This window comes from Equus asinus, chromosome 5, assembly GCF_041296235.1.
Source record: "Equus asinus isolate D_3611 breed Donkey chromosome 5, EquAss-T2T_v2, whole genome shotgun sequence".
Classification (NCBI taxonomy): domain Eukaryota; kingdom Metazoa; phylum Chordata; class Mammalia; order Perissodactyla; family Equidae; genus Equus; species Equus asinus.
This window is the reverse complement of record NC_091794.1, coordinates 102,781,849-102,804,637: the sequence shown is the minus strand read 5'-3', so window position 1 is coordinate 102,804,637 and position 22,789 is coordinate 102,781,849. Positions and strand designations below refer to the sequence as shown.

At 46.6% G+C, this 22,789-nt stretch overlaps 1 protein-coding gene across 8 annotated transcripts in view; it reads left to right on the top strand.

Moving 5' to 3' along the window:
• The first annotated feature begins 15,894 nt into the window (after positions 1–15,894).
• The window catches only part of FHAD1 (forkhead associated phosphopeptide binding domain 1), a 130,805-nt gene continuing 123,910 nt past the window's right edge, over positions 15,895–22,789 (top strand). For all 8 annotated transcript variants that reach the window (XM_070511002.1, XM_070511000.1, XM_070510999.1 and 5 more), the window contains exons 1-2: positions 15,895–16,051; positions 19,565–19,671. In XM_070511002.1, the coding sequence (XP_070367103.1) occupies positions 19,579–19,671 (93 nt within the window). In that variant the 5' untranslated portion in view covers positions 15,895–16,051; positions 19,565–19,578. The remainder of the gene's footprint in view (positions 16,052–19,564; positions 19,672–22,789) is intronic.

Genomic DNA, 22,789 nt, shown 5'->3' with positions numbered 1-22,789 from the left:
CCACAGGTGAGTGCAGCCGGGACGTTGCTCTGCAGAGAGAATGGAGCTAACGCTGAAAGAGGCAGACGTGAGCAAGGACACCTAGAGGGGGCTGTGTCCTGATGACCGCTGGACGTTGGTCCTTCTCCTTTGGGAAGCCCAGCTGTACATCTGCCCTTGGGTTCCATGAGAGATGCTGTGTGCTCCCAATAAATCCGCCTTTGCAGCGCTGATCCTAAACTTAGCCAAAGTCCTTGACCGCGGCCATGGCCTTTGCCTCCTCCGCAGTGCTGGGCCCATGGTGGCTTCTCCACCTCATCTCAATTTTTTTTTAAAGAGTGGCACCTGAGCTAACAACTGTTGCCAACCTTTTTTTTTTTCCTGCTTTTTCTACCCAAATCCCCCCAGTACATAGTTGTATATTATAGTTGTGGATCCTTCTAGTTTTGGCATGTGGGACGCCACCTCAGCATGACCTGATGAGCGGTGCCATGTCCGTGCCCAGGATCCTAACCAGTGAAACCCTGGGCCGCCGAAGCGGAGTGTGCGAACCCAACCACTCGGCCACAGGGCCGGCCCCTTGTCTCAATTTTGATTTTCACTTTCTCAGACTGGTTACAGCTCTGACGAATGGGAGCCGCCAGCCGATGATTGAGGCATAAGACTGTGTGGGACGTGAGTGGGAGCGCAGGAGGGGGCCCTGCCTGGTGTGTGTGTGCAGCTGAGCCAGCCAGATCCATCCACAGATACGTGCTGGGCTCCTGTCACATGCCAGGCACTGTTCTAGGCTCTGGGGACACAGCAGTGAAGCTGATGCCCTGCTTTCCAGGGGACGGGTTCTTGCTTGGGCAGTGGGTCCCATGGCCTTGGGTGACAATGACCATGGTCCTTCTGTCCTGGCTACTTGACCTGTGTACAGTAAACTTGAAAGCCGAGGGGGCCACGTGCACAGGGAAAGCTGGCCTGCGAGAAGAGACAATGAAGCAGAGGTTCCCGAGGACCCACCCTGCACAGGCAGAGATAAGGGATCGTGCTTTGCATTTCCTGGTCTGGGTTCTCCTCAGCCTGGCCCCGCTCACTATCCTCTGGGTCTGTGGGAGCCCCAGGCTGCTTTCAGTAACATCCTATCTGCTTAAACGAGTTGGAGTGGGTTTCTGTTACTTGATGTCAGATGTCCTGAGACGCCTTGTTTCTAGATGGACAAGTGTGAGATGGCTAAGCCCAAATAAGTCCGCAAGGGTCCAGCGAGACTGGAAGTGGGACACAGCTGATCATGGAATGGACGGACTGATTGAGCCACAGGCTGTAAAAGACAGTACACGAAGGGCCCTTCTGAGGATTAATGGGCTCATTTGTGGCCTTAAAGGCCCTGAGAAGGACCGTTTAGCTCCTGGGACACACCCTGCTGAGTATTCAGGTGCGGCGTTCTGAAAGGACAGCCCTGTTCCGTCTGCGGGCGCAGAGGGTGAGAAAGGGCCTTTCTGGCAGGGAGGACTTCGCTTCCATCCTAGCCCTGCTGCTTCCCTGGAGCACGATCTTGGGCAAACACCTTGACCCCTCTGAGCCTTGAGCTCTTCAACCAGCAAAATGGAGGTTACCGGTGTTGAAATGGGAATGAGAAAAACACAGGTGAAGGACCTAGGCTGCACTGGCACAGAGCAAGCAAGGGCTGCCTGGAGGCGGTGACTGGACCACAGCCTCCCGATGGAGAACTTGGAGACCCGAGCACTTCTCTAAGCGTGAACCTCACGCTCATTTCTGAAAACACATTCTGGGAAAGTTCCCCAGGCCTCCGAGCAGTTTGTGAGGACTCTTCACACAAAGCCATCGCTGGGAAAACGGCAGCAGGGCCGCGTCATTAAGGCCAATTGAGGCAGCCCTGGGGCCAGCCTGGCGCTGGGCTTGGCTCCTCAGTGCACGGGAGGGCAGTTTCCACCACGGAGAGTGGACAGTCCATCCATTTTGTTTGATTTTCAGTCTAATGCCGCGTTGTCAGTATATTCAGAAGCGAGTGACTGGTGCTAAGAAAGTGAATCTTGGGAAGCACAGTGTCAGGGTGGTAGACACCCCCCTTTCCTGGTGAGTCCCCACACGTGTTTCCCTGGATTTTAATGGGTAGAAGTGGAAAAGGTCCCTGACGAGATCCATTTAGGAGTCGCCAAATTAAACCAAGTCTGTGCATGCAGCACGTTTTTATTGAGCAGCTACTATGTGCCACGTGCTACTGATAAAACTGCAAACAAATGGACGGAGTCCCTGCTGACACAGAGGCTACATTTTGGGGGGAGGTGGCCAGATCACCAACAAATAAATAAATACATGATATAATGGCAGAAAACGAGAAGTGCTGTGAAGAAACATGAGGCAGGGTAAAGAATAGGAGATGAAAGGCGACCGCCTACTTGGGTGACCAGGAAAAGTCCCTGGGGACAATGTGTGGATGCAAATTCATCCTGAAAAGCCAGTGGAGAGAACATAGGTACACACACACACCAGAAGCCTTGAAAATGCAGCCCTTGCAACGAGAGTGTGCTTGGGGCCAACCAGGCTGCCCACTGTGTGTGTCTCATCAACACCAAGCCCCCAGGGGACAAGCAGACCCCGGAACCCTGGACGACACACTGGTGCAAACCAACCAGCCTCCAGAGGCTATGACATGTGGCAAAACTTTCTCAGCTCCCAGTGATGCTGTTAAACATCCCTGCCAATGCCAGAACTGGACATTTTCACCTTCGATCAGTGGTTTCCACCAGGATTAATTTTGCTCCCCTTGGGGCATTTGGCAAATGTTACCCTGGTTGGAAGGAGGCTGCCACTGGCATCTGGTTGGGCCAGGATGCTGCTAAACATCCTACAATGCATAGGACAGTCCCCACAACAAAGAATTATCCCGCCCCCAAAGTCAGTAGTGCTGAGTTAAGAAACCCTGCCCAAGATGAGGATCCATCCTCTAGGGCAGTGGGGCCTCTGGTTACAGAGCGTGGTCACCACTGTTGGCTCCATCAGGAAGCAGGAAACAGTCATCCGTGGAGATCAGCCTGAGTGTATTACTTATTATTTTTCTTTTAAAAAACTGTCACTTTTACGAAGACTGTTTTCTATCCTTCCCCAGTCCAGAACTATAAATCTAATGCTCCATGGCATGATATCAACAGATATCTCTTTCCTTTCTCCTTTTCTCCATCCCCAGGCCCAACTCTGTATTAAAACAACTCTGGGTATTTATTAACTGTCATATAAAGGATGCGGGGAAGATAATGGTCAGTAGTACGTACAGACTCGAATGGATTTGGAGGAATTTTAGGTTATTTAAAAGCATACTCGGAACTAATGGAGGGCATACAACAAAATAAAACAACCAGAATACAATTTGGCAAGCAGAAATTATGGCATGGCCTTTTCTGCGCTAAGTTTTTCTTCTCAGAAAAAGCAATGTCAAATAAAACAGCTTCTCAGTGACAGACTGGGCTCAGAACTGTGTACAATTTGGGGGGCGTGTGGGAACTTTAACCCAAGAAAGTGTTCTTAGTGTTTATCCTCGAGATGTCTTATTTCAGAATGCAACTTCAAGGATTGTGTCTGGTCCAGAAAAATCATTAGCATCTACTTTAACAAAACACAAAAGAGAGAAAAATAATGTAGTAACATGACAGCAAGCTTTTTCTTTTACTTTTTGTAAGACACGTGAAGCTGTGAATATGTGTTTGTAAGAAATTATGTGAATACTGGATATAAACAAGTGAATAAATGCATCTGCCTTATCCAATTCCTGCCTCTTTCGAAGTTGAACGCCCAAAAAGGATAAAAAGCTGCATTTCTTTTTCAGACAAATTAGTTGCCTGTTCTAAAAATCAGACTCAACGTACTGATCCACAGATTGACTTTTTGAATAGGATGGAACAGGCCATTCTAGCAGCTGCCAATGGTAAATTCATTTTTGCACCAACCGGGTTCTTTTAAATCAGCGCAAACGTGGCAGAGGCAAGGATACAGGAAGATACATCTTACAGGGGAGGCTGTGAGCAGAAGAGGCCAACGCTTTTAAGGTCTTTAAAAGGTAATGTGAAGTTTATTTGAAATATCGGTTTAATCAATCAAAATGGCAGAGAGGAATTGGGACCAAAAAAATCTAGCTGCTATTTGGGATAAAACAATTTTGATGTTTATTTCCCAAGTTAAAAAAAATTTTAAGGCCTAAAGTTTTTCCATTGGCCTGAAAGCAGTAAAAATGGTCCCTTAATTTTCCCTTAGGCCAATAATAGAAACGTCTCAAGGGGCAAAATAGGAGCCAGAAATAAGACTGAAGGGAAACGGCGGGAGAAGAACCTCAGTGGCTAAGCGCTATGGATGCGCTCAAAATAGACCGTCCCCTTGTCTGACTTCTGCATAGCGAACTCTCGAGGTGTCCATTTTATACATCCTTTCATTGAATAAACATTGAATTGAAAGGCATATGATAGGGGGCTGGCCCGGTGGCACGGCAGTTAAGTTCGCAGGTTCCGCTTCACTGGCCCAGGGTTCGCTGGTTCGGATCCCGGCTGCAGACATGGCACCACTCAGCAAAGCCATGCTGTGGTAGGCGTCCCACATATGAAGTAGAGGAAGATGGGCATGGATGTTAGCTCAGGGCCAGTCTTCCTCAGCAAAAAGAGGAGGATTGGCTGCAGATGTTAGCTCAGGGCTAATCTTCCTCAAAAAAAAAAAAGAAAGGAATATGATTTTGTCTCTATGGATTGTTCAAGCCAGGGTTTCTCAGCTTTGGCACCATTGACCTTGGGCTGGATACCAACGACATACAGAGGAGGGGGCTGTCCTGGGCATCGTAGGATGTGTAGCAGCATTCCTGGCCTCTGCCAACTGGATGCCAGTAACACCTCTCAGGTGTGACAATCAAAAATGTCTCCAGACCTCGTCAAAAGTCCCCTGGGGGCAAAATATCCCTAATGGAGAACCACAGCTTTAGGTCTGCTGGGAAAAAATGCAGCATGGAGAAGTAGAAAAAATATCACCTGGGTGGCCATTTCCATGTTTGTCGAATGAAGATGTTGATAACTGCATCGGGTCACAAGACTAGAGAATAAAACGAGTAATCTATATGTGAAAATGTGACAGAGAGTAGAGTTTTGCACAGGAATGGTTCTAGAGCTCATCTTGGCCAACTTCCTCGTACAGGAAAGGAAAACTGACACAAAGAGATGTTTGCCTCGAGACCACACCAATGCAATTAGAACACAGATGGTTATAATTATTGAGTGGTTTCCTCCTGGAAAAACAAAGGACACGGGAGCCAACCTAGATGACGCCTGGGATTGTGTAGTGTAAGCATCGAACTGAAGAATGACTTCAATGGATTGAAATTCATCTACTTTTTTTTTTTTTTTTTGGTGAGGAAGATTGGCCCTGCGCTAACATCCATGCCAATCTTCCTCTGTTTTGTATGTAGGATGCTGCCACAGCATGGCTTGATGAGCAGTGTGTAGGTCCACTCCCAGGATCCAAACCCATGAACCCTGGGTCACCAAAGTGGTGTGCAGAAACTTAACCACTGTACCACCAGGTGGGCCCCTCATCTACATATTTTTTTTAAAATTTATTTTATTATTATTTTTTTTTAGGAAGATTAGCCCTGAGCTAACATCCGCCGCCAATCCTCCTCTTTTTGCTGAGGAAGACTGGCCCTGAGCTAACATCCATGCCCATCTTCCTCTACTTTATATGTAGGATGCCTGCCACAGCATGGCTTGATAAGCGGTGTGTAGGTCAGTGCCTGGGATCCACACTGGTGAACTCCGGGCTGCTGAAGTGGAGCACGCACACTTAACTGCTGTGCCACCAGGCCGGCCCCACATCTACATATTTTTAAATAAAAAATCCCCAATGATATTTTTTAAAACTCATTGGTAGTTTAGCAGTTGCTTCTTACTCTGAATATTGACCTATAAAAGGAAAGAATCAATCATTTATTCTGCCTTTCCTGAACAAATTGTATTTTATGATATACAAATAAACGTTGAAGGAAAATTCTTCTTTATAGAAGAATTCTAGCTAATAATTCCCAGAGGAATAACAATCAGCAAAATCCCAACTCTGCAACCCCAAAGGAAATAACAGATCTTGAGAATGATCATCAAAGGATGCTAAAACTATTAGGTAAAACATTGATGAGCCCAGGTATCCACTGATGGATGAATGGAGAAGCAAAATGTGGGGTGTTCACACAAGGGAGTATTATGCAGCCTTGAAAAGGAAGGAAATTCTGACACACGCTACATGGGTGAACCTGGAGGACATTATGCTAACTGAAATTAGTGTCCTGGAAACACAAATACTGTATGATTCTACTTATGCGAGGTGCCTGGAGCAGGCAGCTTCATAGAAACAGAAGGTAGAAGGTGGTGGCCAGGAGCTGGGGAGAGGGGCAACGGGGAGGAGCTGCTTAACGGGCGCAGGGTTTCAGCTTTGCAAGATAAAAAAGCGTTCTGGGGATTGGCTGCACGCCAACGTGAACATACTTAACACTATGGATCTGTGCACTTAGAAATGGTTAAGATGGTAAATTTTATGTGTATTTTACCACAATTAAAAATAAAAAATTATTGGGGAAAAAAAAGCTGATGGGGCCTTTGGAATGGACGGTTCAGTCTATTAACACTGCTCCTACTGATCAACCCCAGTGGCATTAAAACCCGGATGGCCAGACGTGTGTGCTCATGCTGTGACGCAGGAGGAAGCACACAGCACCAGCCACGAAGTAGCCTTGACAACAAAGAGACTTTGAATCCAATTAGACCTCTAGAGCCTACTGTTAGTTGACAGGAAACATGGGGAAGGAAGGAACAAGCTAATTGAAACCGTAAGGAAGCAATCAGCCCAATCCAGGATGCCAATATTCTACAGGACAAGGGACCCGGTTTCTCCAACAAATCTGTAGCAGGAAAAGAAAAAGAAATGTGTGTGTGTGTGTGCTGTTATAGAATAAAAGAGATTTCAGAGACACAACCACCAAATGCAGGCCAATGTGTAACTCTTGTCTGCATCCTGATTCTCACAAACAAACAGTAAAAGATGCTGTGAGAGAGGCCAGAAGATGTGAGCGTGGGCTGCGTGTTAGGTGGCGATCAGGAATTGTGAGTATTGTTAGGTGTGGTAATGTCATGGGGGTGGGGGATAATGTAAAGGGAAACAAAAAAAAACCCTCCTTTCAGTTAGGAGGTATTTATGGGTGAGCTGATACAATGTGCTTTAAATTAATCCAGAAAAACAGAATCAAAAAGGAAGAAAAAAGAAATGAAAGAAGATTGGAAAATTGTTGAAGCTGGATGATGGGTACCTGGAGTTAATTACAGTCTTTACTTTTGTGTATGTTTCAAAAATCCCATAATAAAAGACAATTTCTTTAAGTAAGCAATCCCAAAGGACACACACACACACAAACACAGGCAGAGTGAGCTACAAGCAAAATGTAAGCAAATGAGGAAGGCAGGGCTTCCTAAGGAGGGACGCCCCCCCTGCCATCCGGGGAGCTCACAGGTGGAGGAGACGGGAGGTTAAGCCCGGGCCTTTGCAAAGGGCGCCGGCCAAGTCTAAGGTGCCCAGATTAAGCCGGCAGCCTCGGAGGTGCTATACATCCCGGCAAAGGGATGGCTTTAAGTTGGTTTTTGCCAGGACTGCCAGAAAAGGGAGGCTACGAGGCAGGCTGTCCGCTTTCACTGTGGGTCTGGAGGGGGAAGTGAATAATGGCCACAATATTAATAGTGGTGATCGTTAACCCTGAAGATTTCTAACCACATGGGTCTGGGGTTCAAATTTACACTCCACGCATTCAGTGGGAAAACTCCCAGCTGAGGAAGTCAGCATAGGCGACATCCAGCTGAAACAAAAGTCCTTCCTAGAGGAAAGCCAGGAATCTGAGCACCCGGATGCCCACAGATTCAGTTCAGGCAAAAATGGATCACAATCAAATGACTAAACATCAAGAAACAGGTCAGACCGAGCCAGAGTGAGAGAAAAAACAACAAGCAATAGATTAAGACGCGCCCCCCCCCCCCCCACCCCTCCAACCAAGGACTTCAGATGGTGGAATTACCAGATACAGATTCTAAAATAACTGTGTTAAATATTTTTTTAAAAGAAGGATTTAAAAATGAGCAAGGAATGAGACTATCAGAAATGGCCGGGCGTTTGGCCCCAGGAGTCTGCGGGAGCACAGGGAGGGCTATCTGACCCCTGAAATTTTAGCACTTCCATTCTGGTGGGAGAAAGAGACTTAGTTACATAATCAGATTATGCCGAGGGTAAAAACTCAAGTGCTTCCGGAAGCCAGGGAAGAAACGTGAGCAGCGCAGTGGGCACGGAGAACACAGCCTGTGTCTCTCCTCAGCCCTGAGAGATGGTTGATTTATGCACGAATAGAACCCAAGGGTACCAGATGTTCCAATTTTCAAAAAAAAGGCATAAATCCAGATTTTAATGGAAATCAAAATGATCTGTACATGTTGGCCACCGTAGTAGACATCTGAAGTTTCTATCACCCGATATCAATTCACCTGTCTTGTAAAATATAGTCGTGTGTCACTGAATGACTGGGATGTGTTCTGAGAAATGCATCATTAGGCAATTTCATCAGTGTGTGAACATCTTGGATATGTATTTACACAAACCTAGATGGTACTAATCTTACGGGACCACCATTGTATATGCCGTCTGTCAATGAAATGTCGAGATACAGTGCATGATTATATTATGGTATTATGATCCCCTCTGGGAACCACACCTTTTCCCAGTGTTAGCCCCGTCTCTCAGATCTTCATGATGGAGTTGACTCCATCTCTGGCCACAGGGATTGGCCTGTGACTCAAGCTTGGCCACCCAGAGCACAGCAGTCTCCTGGGCCACAATAATGGGCTCAGGAATGGGCCTGTGACCCAATCTGAGAAAGTGAGAAGCTTTTGGAGGAATCTTAGGAAAAAGACTTTTACTCTTCCCCATGGGACTCAAAGCTGAGAAGATGTAAGGGCTGGAGCTATGGCAGACTTTTTGTGACCATTATACAGAGGTTCTGTCTAAGGTTGGATCCACATGGTTAAAAGCATTTCTGAGAGCTAGCGAGACACCAAGGCCTAATGACATCACTTGGGCCTGAACCCAACTGTTCCCTGTAGATTTTTCATTTACGGTAACCAGTGAATTTGCTGTCATGCTGAAGCCAGTTTGAGTTGGGTTCTCTGTCACTCCACAGAAAGACACCTATTCTTTCAGCAACTAATTAAAAGTCTTTTAAGACACTGTGAAAGCCAAGCAAGCATGTCTGAGGGCCGACCATGTGCCTTCAGTTTGCAGTCTCAGCATCTGGCCTCCCCTCTCCCTGTACCACCGTACTTAGCTTCTCTTCTTACCCATCTTCTAGCCTCGATTCCCACTGCTCCTTCCTCCCATAGTTTTCTTTCCCTGCTCTATCTCTTGAAATCCTACGCATCCTTCAAGACTCAGGTCAAATGCTTCCTTTTTCTTAGAGCCTTTCCCAAACCCCACCCCAGGCAGAAGGATGTACCTCCCTCTCCATCTGCAGGTCCCTCTGGCCCCTTCTGAGAACTCGGCCCTTCCATCGAGGGTCCCAGTTCCCCAGCGACATTCCTGCCTCCCTTGCTTCTTGACAGTGATCCAAATTCAGACCCAGAATAGAAGGAATGATCTTTGAGACTTAAGTTTCAAACAACAATCCCTTCTTAGGAGAGGTCAGAAAACATGGTGAAAGATGAGGATTTGGGTAAGGGATCGGAGAGAAAAGAACAGTTGTTCTGGGGAAAAAGAGAGTCTCTGTTGAGTGCAGCAAGGAAGGAGGAAAAATGGACATATTTAGACCAAATGAAATGATTCAGAGGAAATCCGAGAAGAAATGTCTAGAGAGGCACAAGGTTGATCTGCCTGGAAATGAAGATAAAAAGCATGTGACCGGAATGACCCAAAATGACCAAAAAAAAAAAAAAAAAACCTCAAAATAGGAGCACTGTTCAAACCAGAAAAGAATGCAGACAGCAGCAAGATGCCACAAAACTTCCAGAAAACGAGCGAGGTGACAAAGGGTGAAGTCATCTCAAACCAGGTAAACCGGAGCCTTTCTGCGGATCGAAAGAGGCTTTCTCAACAGGTGAGGCTCATGTTGGCTTGTCGCTGGCGGAAACTCAGGGCCCGTGAGGTCTTCTGGAATTTGCTGTTCAACAAACAGACACAGGGGAGGGCCCCAGGAGGCCAGGCAGTTGCTGGATGTACCCAAAGAGCTGCCACAGGTCAAAGGTCAAAACGAGCAAGGTGTCAGCTTACGAGCCACTCCAGGTAAGTACTCTCTGTCTTCTCACTTCTGAACTCCTTCAAGCACCACGAGGCCTTGGATGCAGTGCCCATCCCTCCTTCCTGGGACCAGCTGTTTCTTTGTGTGAGAAGATGACTCAGCCAGACGGTACCCAATCACAGTGGCTGTTAACCTTTGCTGTGCAGAAACCTGGTGCAGGCTCCGGGCCCCGCCTCCAGAAAAACACACACAGGCTCAGGCGCGTCCGAGTTTCCTCCCCATTTCCGCAGCTCACACCCTCCCTGAGGCCCTTCTCTCGGAACCACAGTTCCTAAGCTCATTCATTTAATCACAACCATATTTATTGAATATTGAAGACTGAATTGCCAGCCACATGCTGCTCTGGGCAGCAGGGATATGTCAGTGAAGGCAACAAAGATCCTTGCCTTGTGGACGGTACCTCCCAGTTTATATTCTAGCCTTCAGACAATCAGAAAGTCTGGAGAGGTGGCCCCGGGAATTTGGGATTCTGACATGGGGCCAGGTTAGGACCTACTATCCCCAGGTCAAACCCCTTCTGTAAGGAGAGAGGGCGGGGTAATATCTAAAAGCACGTGCTCTGACTGGAATGCTCATATGCCATTTGGAGGGTGTGGATGGTACCAGTGCTTTGGAAAAATATTTGGCAGAATCCCCTAATGCTGGACATATGCATACTCTCTGACCCACATATTCTACTCCGAGGTACATACACCCAACAGGTACGTGTGCATGTGTGTCCCAAAGACACATACAATGGCCCCCAGTTATCCCTGGTCTTCACTGTCTGTGTCATCCCTGCCGCTGGCGTGTGGGTGGGACCCGCGCTTACTTCTAACCAACAGAATGCTGCAAAGGTGATGGGATGTGGTCTCTGTGGTTACGTTGCATGAAGTCGTGGCTTCCATCTCGCCAGGAGATCCTTTCCATTGACTCTCACTGGCTTTGCTGAAGCAAGCCGCTTTACGGAGAGGCCCCCATGGCAAGAAACAGAGGGGGCCTCTGGCTAACAGCTAGTGAGGAGCTGAGGCCCCCCACCATCTAACAACTCTCAGGAACTGGATCTTCCCAAGAACCCCACAAACTTCAAAGTGGATCGGTTCCCAGCCGAGCCTCCGATGAGACCCCAGCCCTGGCGAATGCCTTGGCTGCAGCCTGTCAGAGACCCTGAGCAGAGGACCCAGGTAAGCAGGGCTGGGCTTCCCGACCCACAGAAACTGTGTAGACGACACATGTACGTTGTTTTGAGGCACTAAGTTTGTCATAATTTGTCAGGCAGGAATAGATAACTAAAACGAGTGCAACACAGGAGCAAGAATGGATGAATCAGCTACATCAAACGACGTGGCTGACCTCACAAACATAATGTTAATCGAAAGAAACTGGGCAGAAAGTGGCATCTGTATGATTCCATTGATGTGAGGCTCGACAACAAGCAGAAGTGACCTCCGACACCGGAGGTCAGAGGGAGCACAGGGAGATTTCTGGGGGCCAGTGACATTCTGCGTCCTGATCTGGGTTCTGGCTAGGTGCGTGCAGACACCTGGAGAAAAGTCTTCAAGGGTACACTTACGATGTGTGCACTTTTCCATAGTGTGTTACTTTTTGATTAAAAGTTTACAAAAAATACAGCGCTCAGGAGTTCAACAGCCAGGGTTCAAATCCTGAACCCACCACTTACCAGATCGGTAACTGCGCAAGTTCCTTGACTTTTCTGTGCCTCACTTCCTCCTTCTGTAAAAGGGGGTGGGCTAAGAATTAAGTAAAACTGTGCACGGCGTGGTGGCTCGCACCTAACAGGCTTTGATAAATATTAGCTGGTTTTGTTAAACACATTCGTAAAGGTTCATTGTAACTCGCAAGAAAATAGTGAAGGTTTGTTCGCCCAGATGCCTGGAGGTAGAATTTATGGAGTTGTCCAAGAGGTACCAACCCAGAGAGACCCCTGAGTTCTCAGGAGTCCCCTCTGGGGGTCCCCAGGGGAGGGAGATCATTCTGTCTCTGACATCAACACCCAGAAAGGGCCCAGAGCAACCAGCGAGATGACACAGGACTGTTCAGAGGTCAAGTTTGCTCCGGGTTGGGACTGAGTCTTGATGAAAATCCAAGTTGTCCCCAGGGTGAAAACTGGACGGCCACGTGCAAAAGAATAAAACTAGACCACTATCTTACACCATACACAAAAATCAACTCAGAATGGGTTAAAGACTTGAACGTAAAAGCTGAAACCATACAATTCCTCGAAGAAAACATAGGTAGTAAGCCACTGGACATCAGTCATAGGGATGTCTTTGTGGGTCTGACTCCAAAGGCAAAAGAAAAAAAAAGCAAAAATAAACAAATCTAAACTACATCAAACTAAAAAGCTTCTGCACAATGAAGAAAACCATCAACAAAATGAAAAGCCAACCTGCTGAGTGGGAGAAGATATTTGCAAGTCATATATCCACCAAAGGGTTAATATCCAAAATATATCAAGAACTCACACAACTCAACAATAAAAAACAACCTGATTAAGGGGGCTGGCCTAGTGGCCTAGTGGTTAAGTTCGCACACTCTGCTTTGGCATCCCAGGCTTTGCAGGTTCAGGTCCCGGGCGCAAACCTGGCACCGATCATCCAGCCATGCTGTGGCAGCATCCCACATAAACACAGGAAGATTGGCATAGATGTTAGCTCAGCAACAATCTTCCTCAAGCAAAGAGGAAGATTGGCAACAGACGTTAGCTCAGGGACAATCTTCCTCACAACAACAACAACAACAACAACAAAAACCTAACCTGATTAAAAAATGGGCCAAGGACCCTGAATAGACATTTTTCCAGAGAAGATATACCGATGGCCAAGAGGTACAGGAAAAGATATTCAACATGACTGTTAGGGAAATGCAAATCAAAACCACAATGAGATATCACCTCACACCTGTGAGAATGGCTATTATCAAAAAGACAAGAAACAACAAGTGTGAGAGAAGACATGGAAAAAAGGGAACCCTTGTATACTGTTGGTGAGAATGTAAACTGACACAGCCACTATGCAAAACAGGAGATTCCTCAAAAAATTAAGAATAAAACTACCATATGATCCAACTATTCCACTTTTGGGTATTTATCCAAAGACTACAAAGACACTACTTTGAAAAAATACATGCACCCCATGTTGATTGCAGCATTATCTGCAATAGCCAAGATATGGAAGCAACCTAAGCATCCACTGATGGATAAATGGATAGAGAAGATGTGGTGTATATATACACAATGGAATACCACTCAGCCATAAGAAGAATGCAGTCTTGCCATTTGTGTCAACATGGATGGGCCTTGAGGGTATTATGCTAAGTGAAATAAGTCAGAGGGAGAAAGACAATGCCATATGATTTCACTCATATGTATAATCTAAAAAACAAAACAAAACGAATGAACAAGCAAAACAAAAACAAACTGACAGATACAGAGAACAGAGGGGCGGCTACCAGAGGGGAAGGGGGCTGGGGGTGCGCAACATGGCTGAAGGGGGTCAAGCGTATGGTGATGGACAGTGACTGGACTCCGTGGTGATCACTTTCTAGTGCATGATGTCAAATTATCATGTGGTCCATCTGAAACTCACGTGATATGCCAATTTTATCTAAAAAAATAGTTTAAGTGGTAAATTTTATATGTATTTTACCATAATTTAAAAAATTAGAAATAAAAATAGTTTTCCCCAGGGTGTTTGTGACCCTGTGGAGATTGGGCAGTCCTCCTATGTCATCAGAAAAACAACAACAACAACAACAACAGATAATAATAATTGCAAACCCTCACAGAGTGATTCTCCTGTGCCGGGCACGCATATTAACCCACTGAATCCTCACAGCAATGCTGTGACCATGCCCATTTTCCAGGTGAGAGAACTGAGGCACAGACAGAATAAAGCAAACCAGCAGGCCGACCAGAGGTGGTTGGCACACCTTGTCCGCAGTTTTCAAACAGAACGTACACAGCGACCCCCCTGGCAAAGCCCAGGGAACCGAGGGGAACTGTCTGCAAGAGGCTGAGCGTCAGGAGAATGAATGCCCCCAACCAGCAATACAGGAGCCCATTTGAGAAAAACCTGGGTATTTTCTCATTTTCTGCCAGGGGAAGGGAGTGAGGAAAGCTGTAGAAAGGCTCAGTTACCGGTGGTTCTTTCCATGGTTTGAAATTATGTTTGTGAGTGTGTGTGTGTGTGTGTGTGTGTAAAAACCCGTACTTCCTAAGCCTGTGGGGTCAGCTCATGAGCGGGCTGTGGAACCTCTCAAGGGCCCTCTGCTCTCCCATCTGGCATCCTACTCAACAGCCTGGCGACTTCCTGCTGGTCAGGCTCTCTCTTTCTTGCTCTTGCTCCTGTTCCTCTCTTTCTCTAGCCCTCTCTTACCATACAGAGGCCCGCGAAGCCTCCCCACCTCTCCCAGGGCTGAGCTGGGCCCCGAGGCCAGCATTCACTCCATGTTGGAACGCAAGGGGCAACAGGAAACCAACAGGCAGGCCTGGGGGTGGGGGGGGGAGCGCAAGGGGCATGCTCGCCCCAATCAAGGACGGCCCAGGGGAGATGGGGGCGGAAGCCCAGTGTCTGGCGGGCGAGCTGGGTGGCAGCCTGAGCTGCCCTCTCCTGGCCTAGGCCCCCTTTCCCTCCATGCCTCAGGCACAGCCAGGCCTTCAGGACAGACAGCAGCCCAGCCTGTTCAGAGATGAAGGAGAGCAGGTGGTGAGCCTGTGTCATCTTGTGGTTGTCACAGCTGTCACCTGTAGCCCCTCGGGGGAAATACCTTCCCTGTCACACTCACCTAGATTCAAATCCTGCCGTATTTTCTAGCTGTGCCACCTTGAGCACATTCCTCCGTGTCTCTGAGCTTTCTATTCCTGCTAAAATGGGAGTGATTTAATACAAAGAATGATCATTGCTGACATTTTGAGTTGGGCTTCTCAGGAGTGCCCATGAGTGGGGTGCTTCTTAAGGACAGTGACGGATCCAGGTCAACTCTGGGGCCGCTGTCTGACACTTAGAGGGACTCACGGGGTGTTTGTAGAGATAAAGAACAAATGAATGAATAAACGTGGGTTTCCACAGGGAAGGACAGGAACAGGAGGGTTGTGGGTTTGGAAGTATCCTTTCCCCAGCACATGGACGAAACCCTCATTCTTTCAAAATTGTTCCTTCCAGCCCATCCCCACCCCAACCCCCAGAAGTGGTGGTCCCCCCAGCGACCTCTATTTTCTGCAACAGAGAGGACTAGAGATTTGGGTGGGGCGGGGGGAATAACCTCCAAGCTTCTCTCAGTTCAGCTCCATCCCCCTCCCACCCATCCCCACCCCCTCCACGCACCCAGCCCAGAGCAAGGGGTAGCAGGAAGGATTCTCCTCGCTGCAAACCCTCGGGCTACTTCTGTGACCCCCGAGCCTCTGTTTCCCGCTCTCTGAGATGGTGCTGGGAACCCCTAGGTAGCAGGGCGGGGGACCCCTCAAGGCGCTGCTGCGGGGCGTCCTCCGCTCGGGTGCCCCCTCGCGCGCCGCCCCGCAGGCCACGCCCCCGCAGCTCGGCCGGCCGGCGGCGTTGCCATGGCGACGCGCGTACACAGGCGGGGCGGGCGCGCGGGGTGCGGGCCGCGGGCTGGAGACTCCGCGGGAGCGCGGCCGGGCGGCCTCGGCCCGGAGCGGGTCCCGCGCCTCCTGAGCCGACCTGGCTCTCGGCGGAGGACCGAGCGTGGGCTTCTTCCTCCGGCCAGGTGAGCGCGGCGCGGGAGGAGGCGGCGGCGCGTCCCTGGGGCCGGATGCGGCCGGCCCTGCGAGGTCCAGGGCTGGCGGGGAGCCGGGGGACCGGCCCCATCCCGACCCGGGCTCCGATCTCCAGGAGCACCCCAGAGGAGGGCCCCATACCAGCCCTTCCTTCGTAAGCGCAGAACCCCCAAGGAACTTTAGGCTCCTCCTTGGCACCAGCCGCTCCCACTCGCGGATGTCCTGTGGACCCCAGCTGGTCCAGCTGGATTAGGAGGGGCGCTCCCTGGTTCCCCCGATTTACAGACAACACCACCTGGTGGTCCGAGATCCCCCATACCTGACCTCCCTTCTCTAAGGAACTTCTCCAGCTCCCAGGCCACTGAAGACCTTGTAGCCTTCAAAAGAAATTGTGCTCCTATAGCCCCATTCTGAGCCCTCTGAGGGGGGACGCAGATGACGGACGCTCTTCTCTTTACTGTGACTGCGCTCTATGGCGCTGAATAAGAACGAATTTACGGTTTAACACAGTCAAATTCCTTTCTACAGTGTTCTCAGGCAGGGTAGTGACTGCGCAGGCAAGATTAAGGTGGGGAAATAATTGGCCAACCCAAAAGCTAAAAAGATAGAATTTAGATTTTCCAAGAAGTCATCTAGGATGGATAATGAAGGGAAAAATGAAACCTAGTTACTGTCAAGGATTCCTAGCCAGAGGGCTGCGCTGGCTCGCTTTGAGGTGTCATTTTGTATTTTCACTCATTCAGCAAGCGTTTGCTGAGCACCTGTCTCAGGTGCTGCTCCGGGCGCTGGAGGTGGGGCAATGAGCAAAACTGTCGGGAACTGAAAGGGTCTGAGGTTTTATCCTGCTTGCAAGCTAATCGGTTAGCCTGGCCAGCTTATAGATGCTGGCAGAAGACAAGGACTCCTGGGCCAGAGACAAAGGACTTTATTACTCACAGCAGAGTGGGCACAACAGGCAAGCAGAGCTTCATATCCTCACTGATTCCCCTTGCCGCAAGTCCCTCGCTGTGGTACCCAATAGCCCAGGTGGATGCTGTGCACGCAGTGGGTCTGTGTCCCAGCTAAAGAACCCCAACCCTAGGAAACCCCAATCTCTGAAGGGGCTTGCTAGCAAACCTGCCCAACTTTTGCCTCAGAAGGAGCCGTTATCTTTATAATCAACGTTACCTGTATCCTCCCAGGCTGTTTGCCATCTAAACATCCTTGGAAATATAGTGCAGGACAAAATCGTCCGTGCCTTTGCTCTGAAGTTGGGACGAACACAAGATACTCACGAAAAATTGTCTCTTAACAAAAACAACACAGTTCTGGCTCTCCGGGAACATATGTCTTAGAGAAAGGGAAACAGCAAACACAACTAAATAAAGGAACAAGAAAATGTCAGAACGATTAGTACAAGGAAAGAAACCCAGCAGGGAGATAAGCTAGCAAGTTGAATGACAGGAGGACGCCTTCAGCCAGGGTGCTTGCGTGGTTACCACAAGGGGGACAGCTGAGCAGAGAGAGGGCGCCAGCCTTGGGGACATCTCGGGTGAGAGCTAAAAAACAAATACATGCATGATCCAAGTTTTGGGTTTTAGTCTAGTGACATTTCCTGTGGTTTTCCTTAGAAGAGACATTTCTCAAAAGTTTACATTCTAGATTAACTAGTCCTGAGTGTGTTGCTTGATCATGTGGTCCTCTGCAATTGAAGATTAATAACTAAAGTGATTTGATGGCAACACAGCATGGTTCTTTTGGACAAGGAAATGTCATTTCCCCCATATTAATGACGGCGAACTTAAAAAAATTTATGTCTCATTATATGAAAACATCAATATTTGTGAGGCATTCGTAGGCCTCAGAGTTTGCAAATATAAAATAAACTATCTGGCTTATTTTTATTTCTCTTCCCCCCAGGTAGGGTCTTTGCTTCCTTTCAGATGATAGAATCCTGGTGTTAAGGACTGTTTTTTATTGCATGTCCCAAGGGTCAACACACAGTAACCCCTCACGCTCCGCTCCAGCCCACCCAGCAACAATACAGATATAGGGGGAGCTGCTGGAGCGTCCTGCAGTGGTTGCATGCAAAGGCTCGGAGTTCTTTCCCTCACACTTACTGCTGTGTGACCTTAACCCCTCAGAGTCTCAGTTTCCCCATCTGTAAGGTGGTCCTGAAGATGAAGAGAGGCAGTGTGTGTAAAAGGGTAGCCCAGCGCCTGGCACTTAGTAGGGATTCAATAAGTGATGGTGGGGGTGTTGATGAAAAGCAGAACCAGACCAGAGACCACATATGGTCACAGCTGGAGGACTTTTGTTTTTATCCACAGTCGAACAACTCTGCATTTCAGTGACCTTTCAGTTGAAGAGAAAAGGAAGGGACTTTCGTTCTCTGACATGGCCTTGAGATGGCGGATGTCACACTGTGTAATTGGATATATCTCAAATCAGAATTCAAGCATCCTAGGAATCATCATCAACATTTTGGAACCTACTGAAGTCACTGAAATTTTTATGTTTTAAAAAACATGTATAGAATTTGCTTTGAAATGCATCAAAATATAAAATGGATGAATGGATCGGTGGATAGATAGGTGATCAAGCAAATAAAGCAAAACGTCAATTGTAGAATCTAGGTGGGGGATATCTAGGAGTTCACCATCCACTTCTTTCAACTCTTCTGGGTGTTTGACATTTTCGTAATAAAATGTTGGGGAAAAATCTGTGCCGAGTCCTGATCATATGGCCAAGCTATAATCTTGATCCTTTGCCTTTAGAAAACATCCCTTTTTTCTAAGTCTAGGATGAAATGGAGTCATTTACAAAGAAAGTATCATTTAAAGTCTATTTCCTCGACGACTGACTCGGCACTTTAAGAAGCTCTATCAAGGCTTGGAGTTCCTTGGATCAGAGTTTGAGAAGCTCAAGATTAATAACAATAATAACAGTATAAGTTCAAATATGTGTTTATGTGTAGCAGTTACCATTCTAAATGCTTCACACGTTACTGCATTTAATTCTCACAGAACCCTTTGAGTTACAGAGTATTATTGACCCCATTTTACAGATGAGGAAACTGAGGCATAGAGAGAGAATAAGTAACTCATCCAAGGTCACAAGCTAATAAGTGGTGGATGAGGAATATTGAATGTGAATCCTTGTTATATCAGGTAATTGATCTCATTCTAAGCTTAATGGGGAGGTGGAGAGCAACTGTCAGTGGAAATCAGATTTGTTGTTGGGTTGTTTTAGCTGTTGTTTGTTTGTGTTTTTGGTTACGTGAAAAATGTCTTCTATTTTATTATCAGCACCAAGCTCATCTATGCTGGAAAGCACTATTAAAAAGAGAATCTTAAAAATACGCAGAATTGTAGCTGCGATCATCCTTCAGTCCATCTCCCCCTCCTCCTGCTGGTTTCTCCTTTGGACCTCACCACGTGTTTCATTCATTCTAAATGTGATGTTGTTGAATGATTAGAGGACTCCATTTTTCTAACAAAGTTTTTTCTGCAAACCTCATATAGGGAAAGCAGAGAGTATGAAAGCCTATCTAAAGAGCGCAGAAGGCTTTTTTGTCCTGAATAAAAGTACTACTATTGGCACACATGAGGACTCAGACCTTGTGTTAGAGGTAAGAACTCTTCCTGCCCATTACCCCCCTCACCCCGGCCGGACATCCTCACTGGCCAGTGGACGCAAATCTCTTAATACTGTACAGCCGCATCTTTCCTTGATGTGCCACCAGTAACCCACGTGCCGAACGTCCTGGGTTTCCCTGGCATACTTAGTGAAAATGAGCATGATGCGAAGTGCCATGCGCCCTCTGTCCTTGCTGACCGGGTCTGCGGACGTCCTGCCCATCGTCCCCTCCCTGGCAGCCTGATGGGGCGGTTTGGAAGATGGGCTTAGAGCTAGGCCTTTCCCTGCTCTGGGCCTGACAGCCAGGCCACCAGAAGTGCTCAGCTGGGGCCTCTCGCCCTTTCCTGAGCTTCTGGAGACTGCTGCCGGCCCAGCGGTCTCCCAGCCCGTGAGTCAGGGTAAGCCGCGTTCTCCCATCTCATTTCACTCTCTGGATTAGCTGTGGTTTGTCCAGAGCCTCAGCGCACTGACAGCCAAGAAAGTTGGAAGAAAGAAAGGAATAAGAGAAACAGTGGCTTTGAGCCTGTTCAAAACTGAAGGGGGTTAAAATATTGAAGCAGAAAGAGAAATGCAGTGGAATCTCTCCATAACTGTGAAAGCCAGGCCTCAGACCTCACTCAACAGATTTTTTTTTTAACTTTTTATTTTGAAATAATTATAGTCATGAGAAGTTCCAAAAATAGAGAGAGAGAATGGTACAAAGTGTGCGTATGGTTCTATGCCGTTTTGTCATGAGTGGACTCATGTGCAGCCATCAAGACAGAGAACTATTCCATCATCAGAGACCTCCCTGGGGTTTAACTTTATATTCACGATACCTCCTCGCACCACCCTCCCTAAACCAGACAACCACTAATCTCTTCTCCGTTTCTATCATTTTTATCATTTGGGGAATGTTATATAAATGGAGTCACATGTTATGTGACCTTTTGAGATTGTTTTTTTTTCACTCAACATGATGCCCTTGAGATCCATTCAAGTTGTCAGCCTGTTCCTTTTTATTGCTGAGTAATATTCCGTGGTACAGATGTACCACCATATGTTTAACCATTCATGTACTGAAGGATATTGTTATTGTTTCCAGTTTGGGGCTGTTGCAGATAAACATTCGTGTCCAGGTTTTTGTGCGAACATACATTTTTATTTCTCGGATAAATGGTCAGGAGTGTGATTGCTGGATCCTATGGTAAGCATACATTTGATTTCTAAACCAACTTATCCCGAGTGGCTGTACCATTTTATGTTCTCACCAGCAATGGATGAGACACAGTTTCTCTGCATCCTTACCAGCAATTAGTATTATCGCTATGTTTTATTTTGGCTGTTTTAAGTGTGTAGTGATGTCTCATCATGTTCTTAATTTGCATTTCCTGAGTGGCTAGTGATGTTGAACGTCTTTTCATGGACTTATCTGCCTTCAGCACATCCTCTTTGGTGAAATATGTCTTCATGTCTTTCGCCCATTTCTAACTGGATTATTTGGGTTTTTTAACTATTGAGTTTCACAAGTTCTTTATATATTTTAGATACGAGTCCTTTGTCAGATATATGGTTTGCAAATATTTTCTCCTGTCCGTAGCTTATCTTTTCATTCTCTTAACAGAGTATTTCACAGACAAAAGTTTTAGGTTTTGATAAAGCCCAGTTTATCATGTTTTTATTTTAGAGATCACACTTTTAGCGTCATGTCTGAGAACACATTGCCAAGTCTTGATCCCAAGTATTTTCTCTTACGTTTTCCTAAAAGTTTTAACTTTATGTTTAAATCTATGAATCGTTTTGAGTCTATTTTCGTATATGGTGGGAGGTTTAGGTTCATCTTTATTGCATGTGGATATCCAGTCACTCCAGAACCATTTGTTGAAAAGACTGGCTTTTCTCCATTGAATTGTTTTTGCAACTTTATCAAAAATCGTCTGGCCATGCTCGCGTGGGGACCATTCCTGAGTCCCCGTCATGTTTCACTGATCTGTGTGTCTGTCTCTCTGCTGAAATGACAGGCTTTGTTTCTGTAGCTGTTTAAGTCTTCAATGCTGTAGTGATTTCTCCCGCTTTATTCTTCCTTTAAAAAAATGTGTCTTTTTAACCTTTTTAGTTCTTTTGCCATTCCATGTTAATTTTAGTATAAGTCTGTCTGTATATCCAAAGTATCTTGCTGGAATTTTGATAGGAATTGTGTTTAAACCTGTCTATCAGTGTGAGAAGCATTTATGTCGTTACCATGTTGTCTTCCATCCGTGGACATGGTGTATTTCTCCGTCTTCTCAGGTGGTCTTCGGTTTCTTTCGTGAGTGTTCCACAGTTTTCAGCGTATAGGTCTTGTACATGTTTTGTTAGATTTACACTTAAGTTTTGTCTCTCTCTTTTTTTTTGAGTGATTGTAAATGGTATTATATTTTTGATTTCTGTGTCGACATGTTCATTGACAGTATATAGAAATACAATTGATTTTTGTCTGCCTATATGGTATCTTACAACTGTAACTGAACTTTCTAGATTTTTGATAGATTTCTTGGTATTTTATACATAAACAATCATGTCCTCAGTAAATAGGAACAGTTTTATTTCTCCTTTTCTGATCTGAATGCCTTTAATTTCCTGTTCTCGCTTTATTGCAATGGCTAGGATTGCCAGTACCCCGTTGGATAAGAGTGGTGGGAGCAATATGAATCTTTGTATTTGCTTGTTCCTGATCATAGGGGGAAAGGAGTTAGTCTTTCACCATTAAGTGTGATGTTAACTGTGGGTTTTTTGTAGATGTTCTTATCAAGTTAAGAAAGTTCCCCCTTTATTCCTAGTTTTCTGAGAGTGTTTATCATAAACTCAACAGATTTAAAAATAACCCAATGGACCTCCCCTTGAGATTCTCATCCATAACGTGGTCTCCCTACAAGGACACAGAAAATCTATTCAATCACGAAGTGGGGGGAAGAAAACAAAAAGAAAATATTGTAGTTTCTTCTGTATCATAACCAGAGATAGATTTTAGGTAGTTTTCTTTTCTGTCTGGTCAAAGTAGAGACAGAGATCTCGGTTTTGAACCTGACCGTGATATTAGAAAGCTATAGTAATTTTTTTCCCCCAAAATATGCTGACACACGCTCCACCCT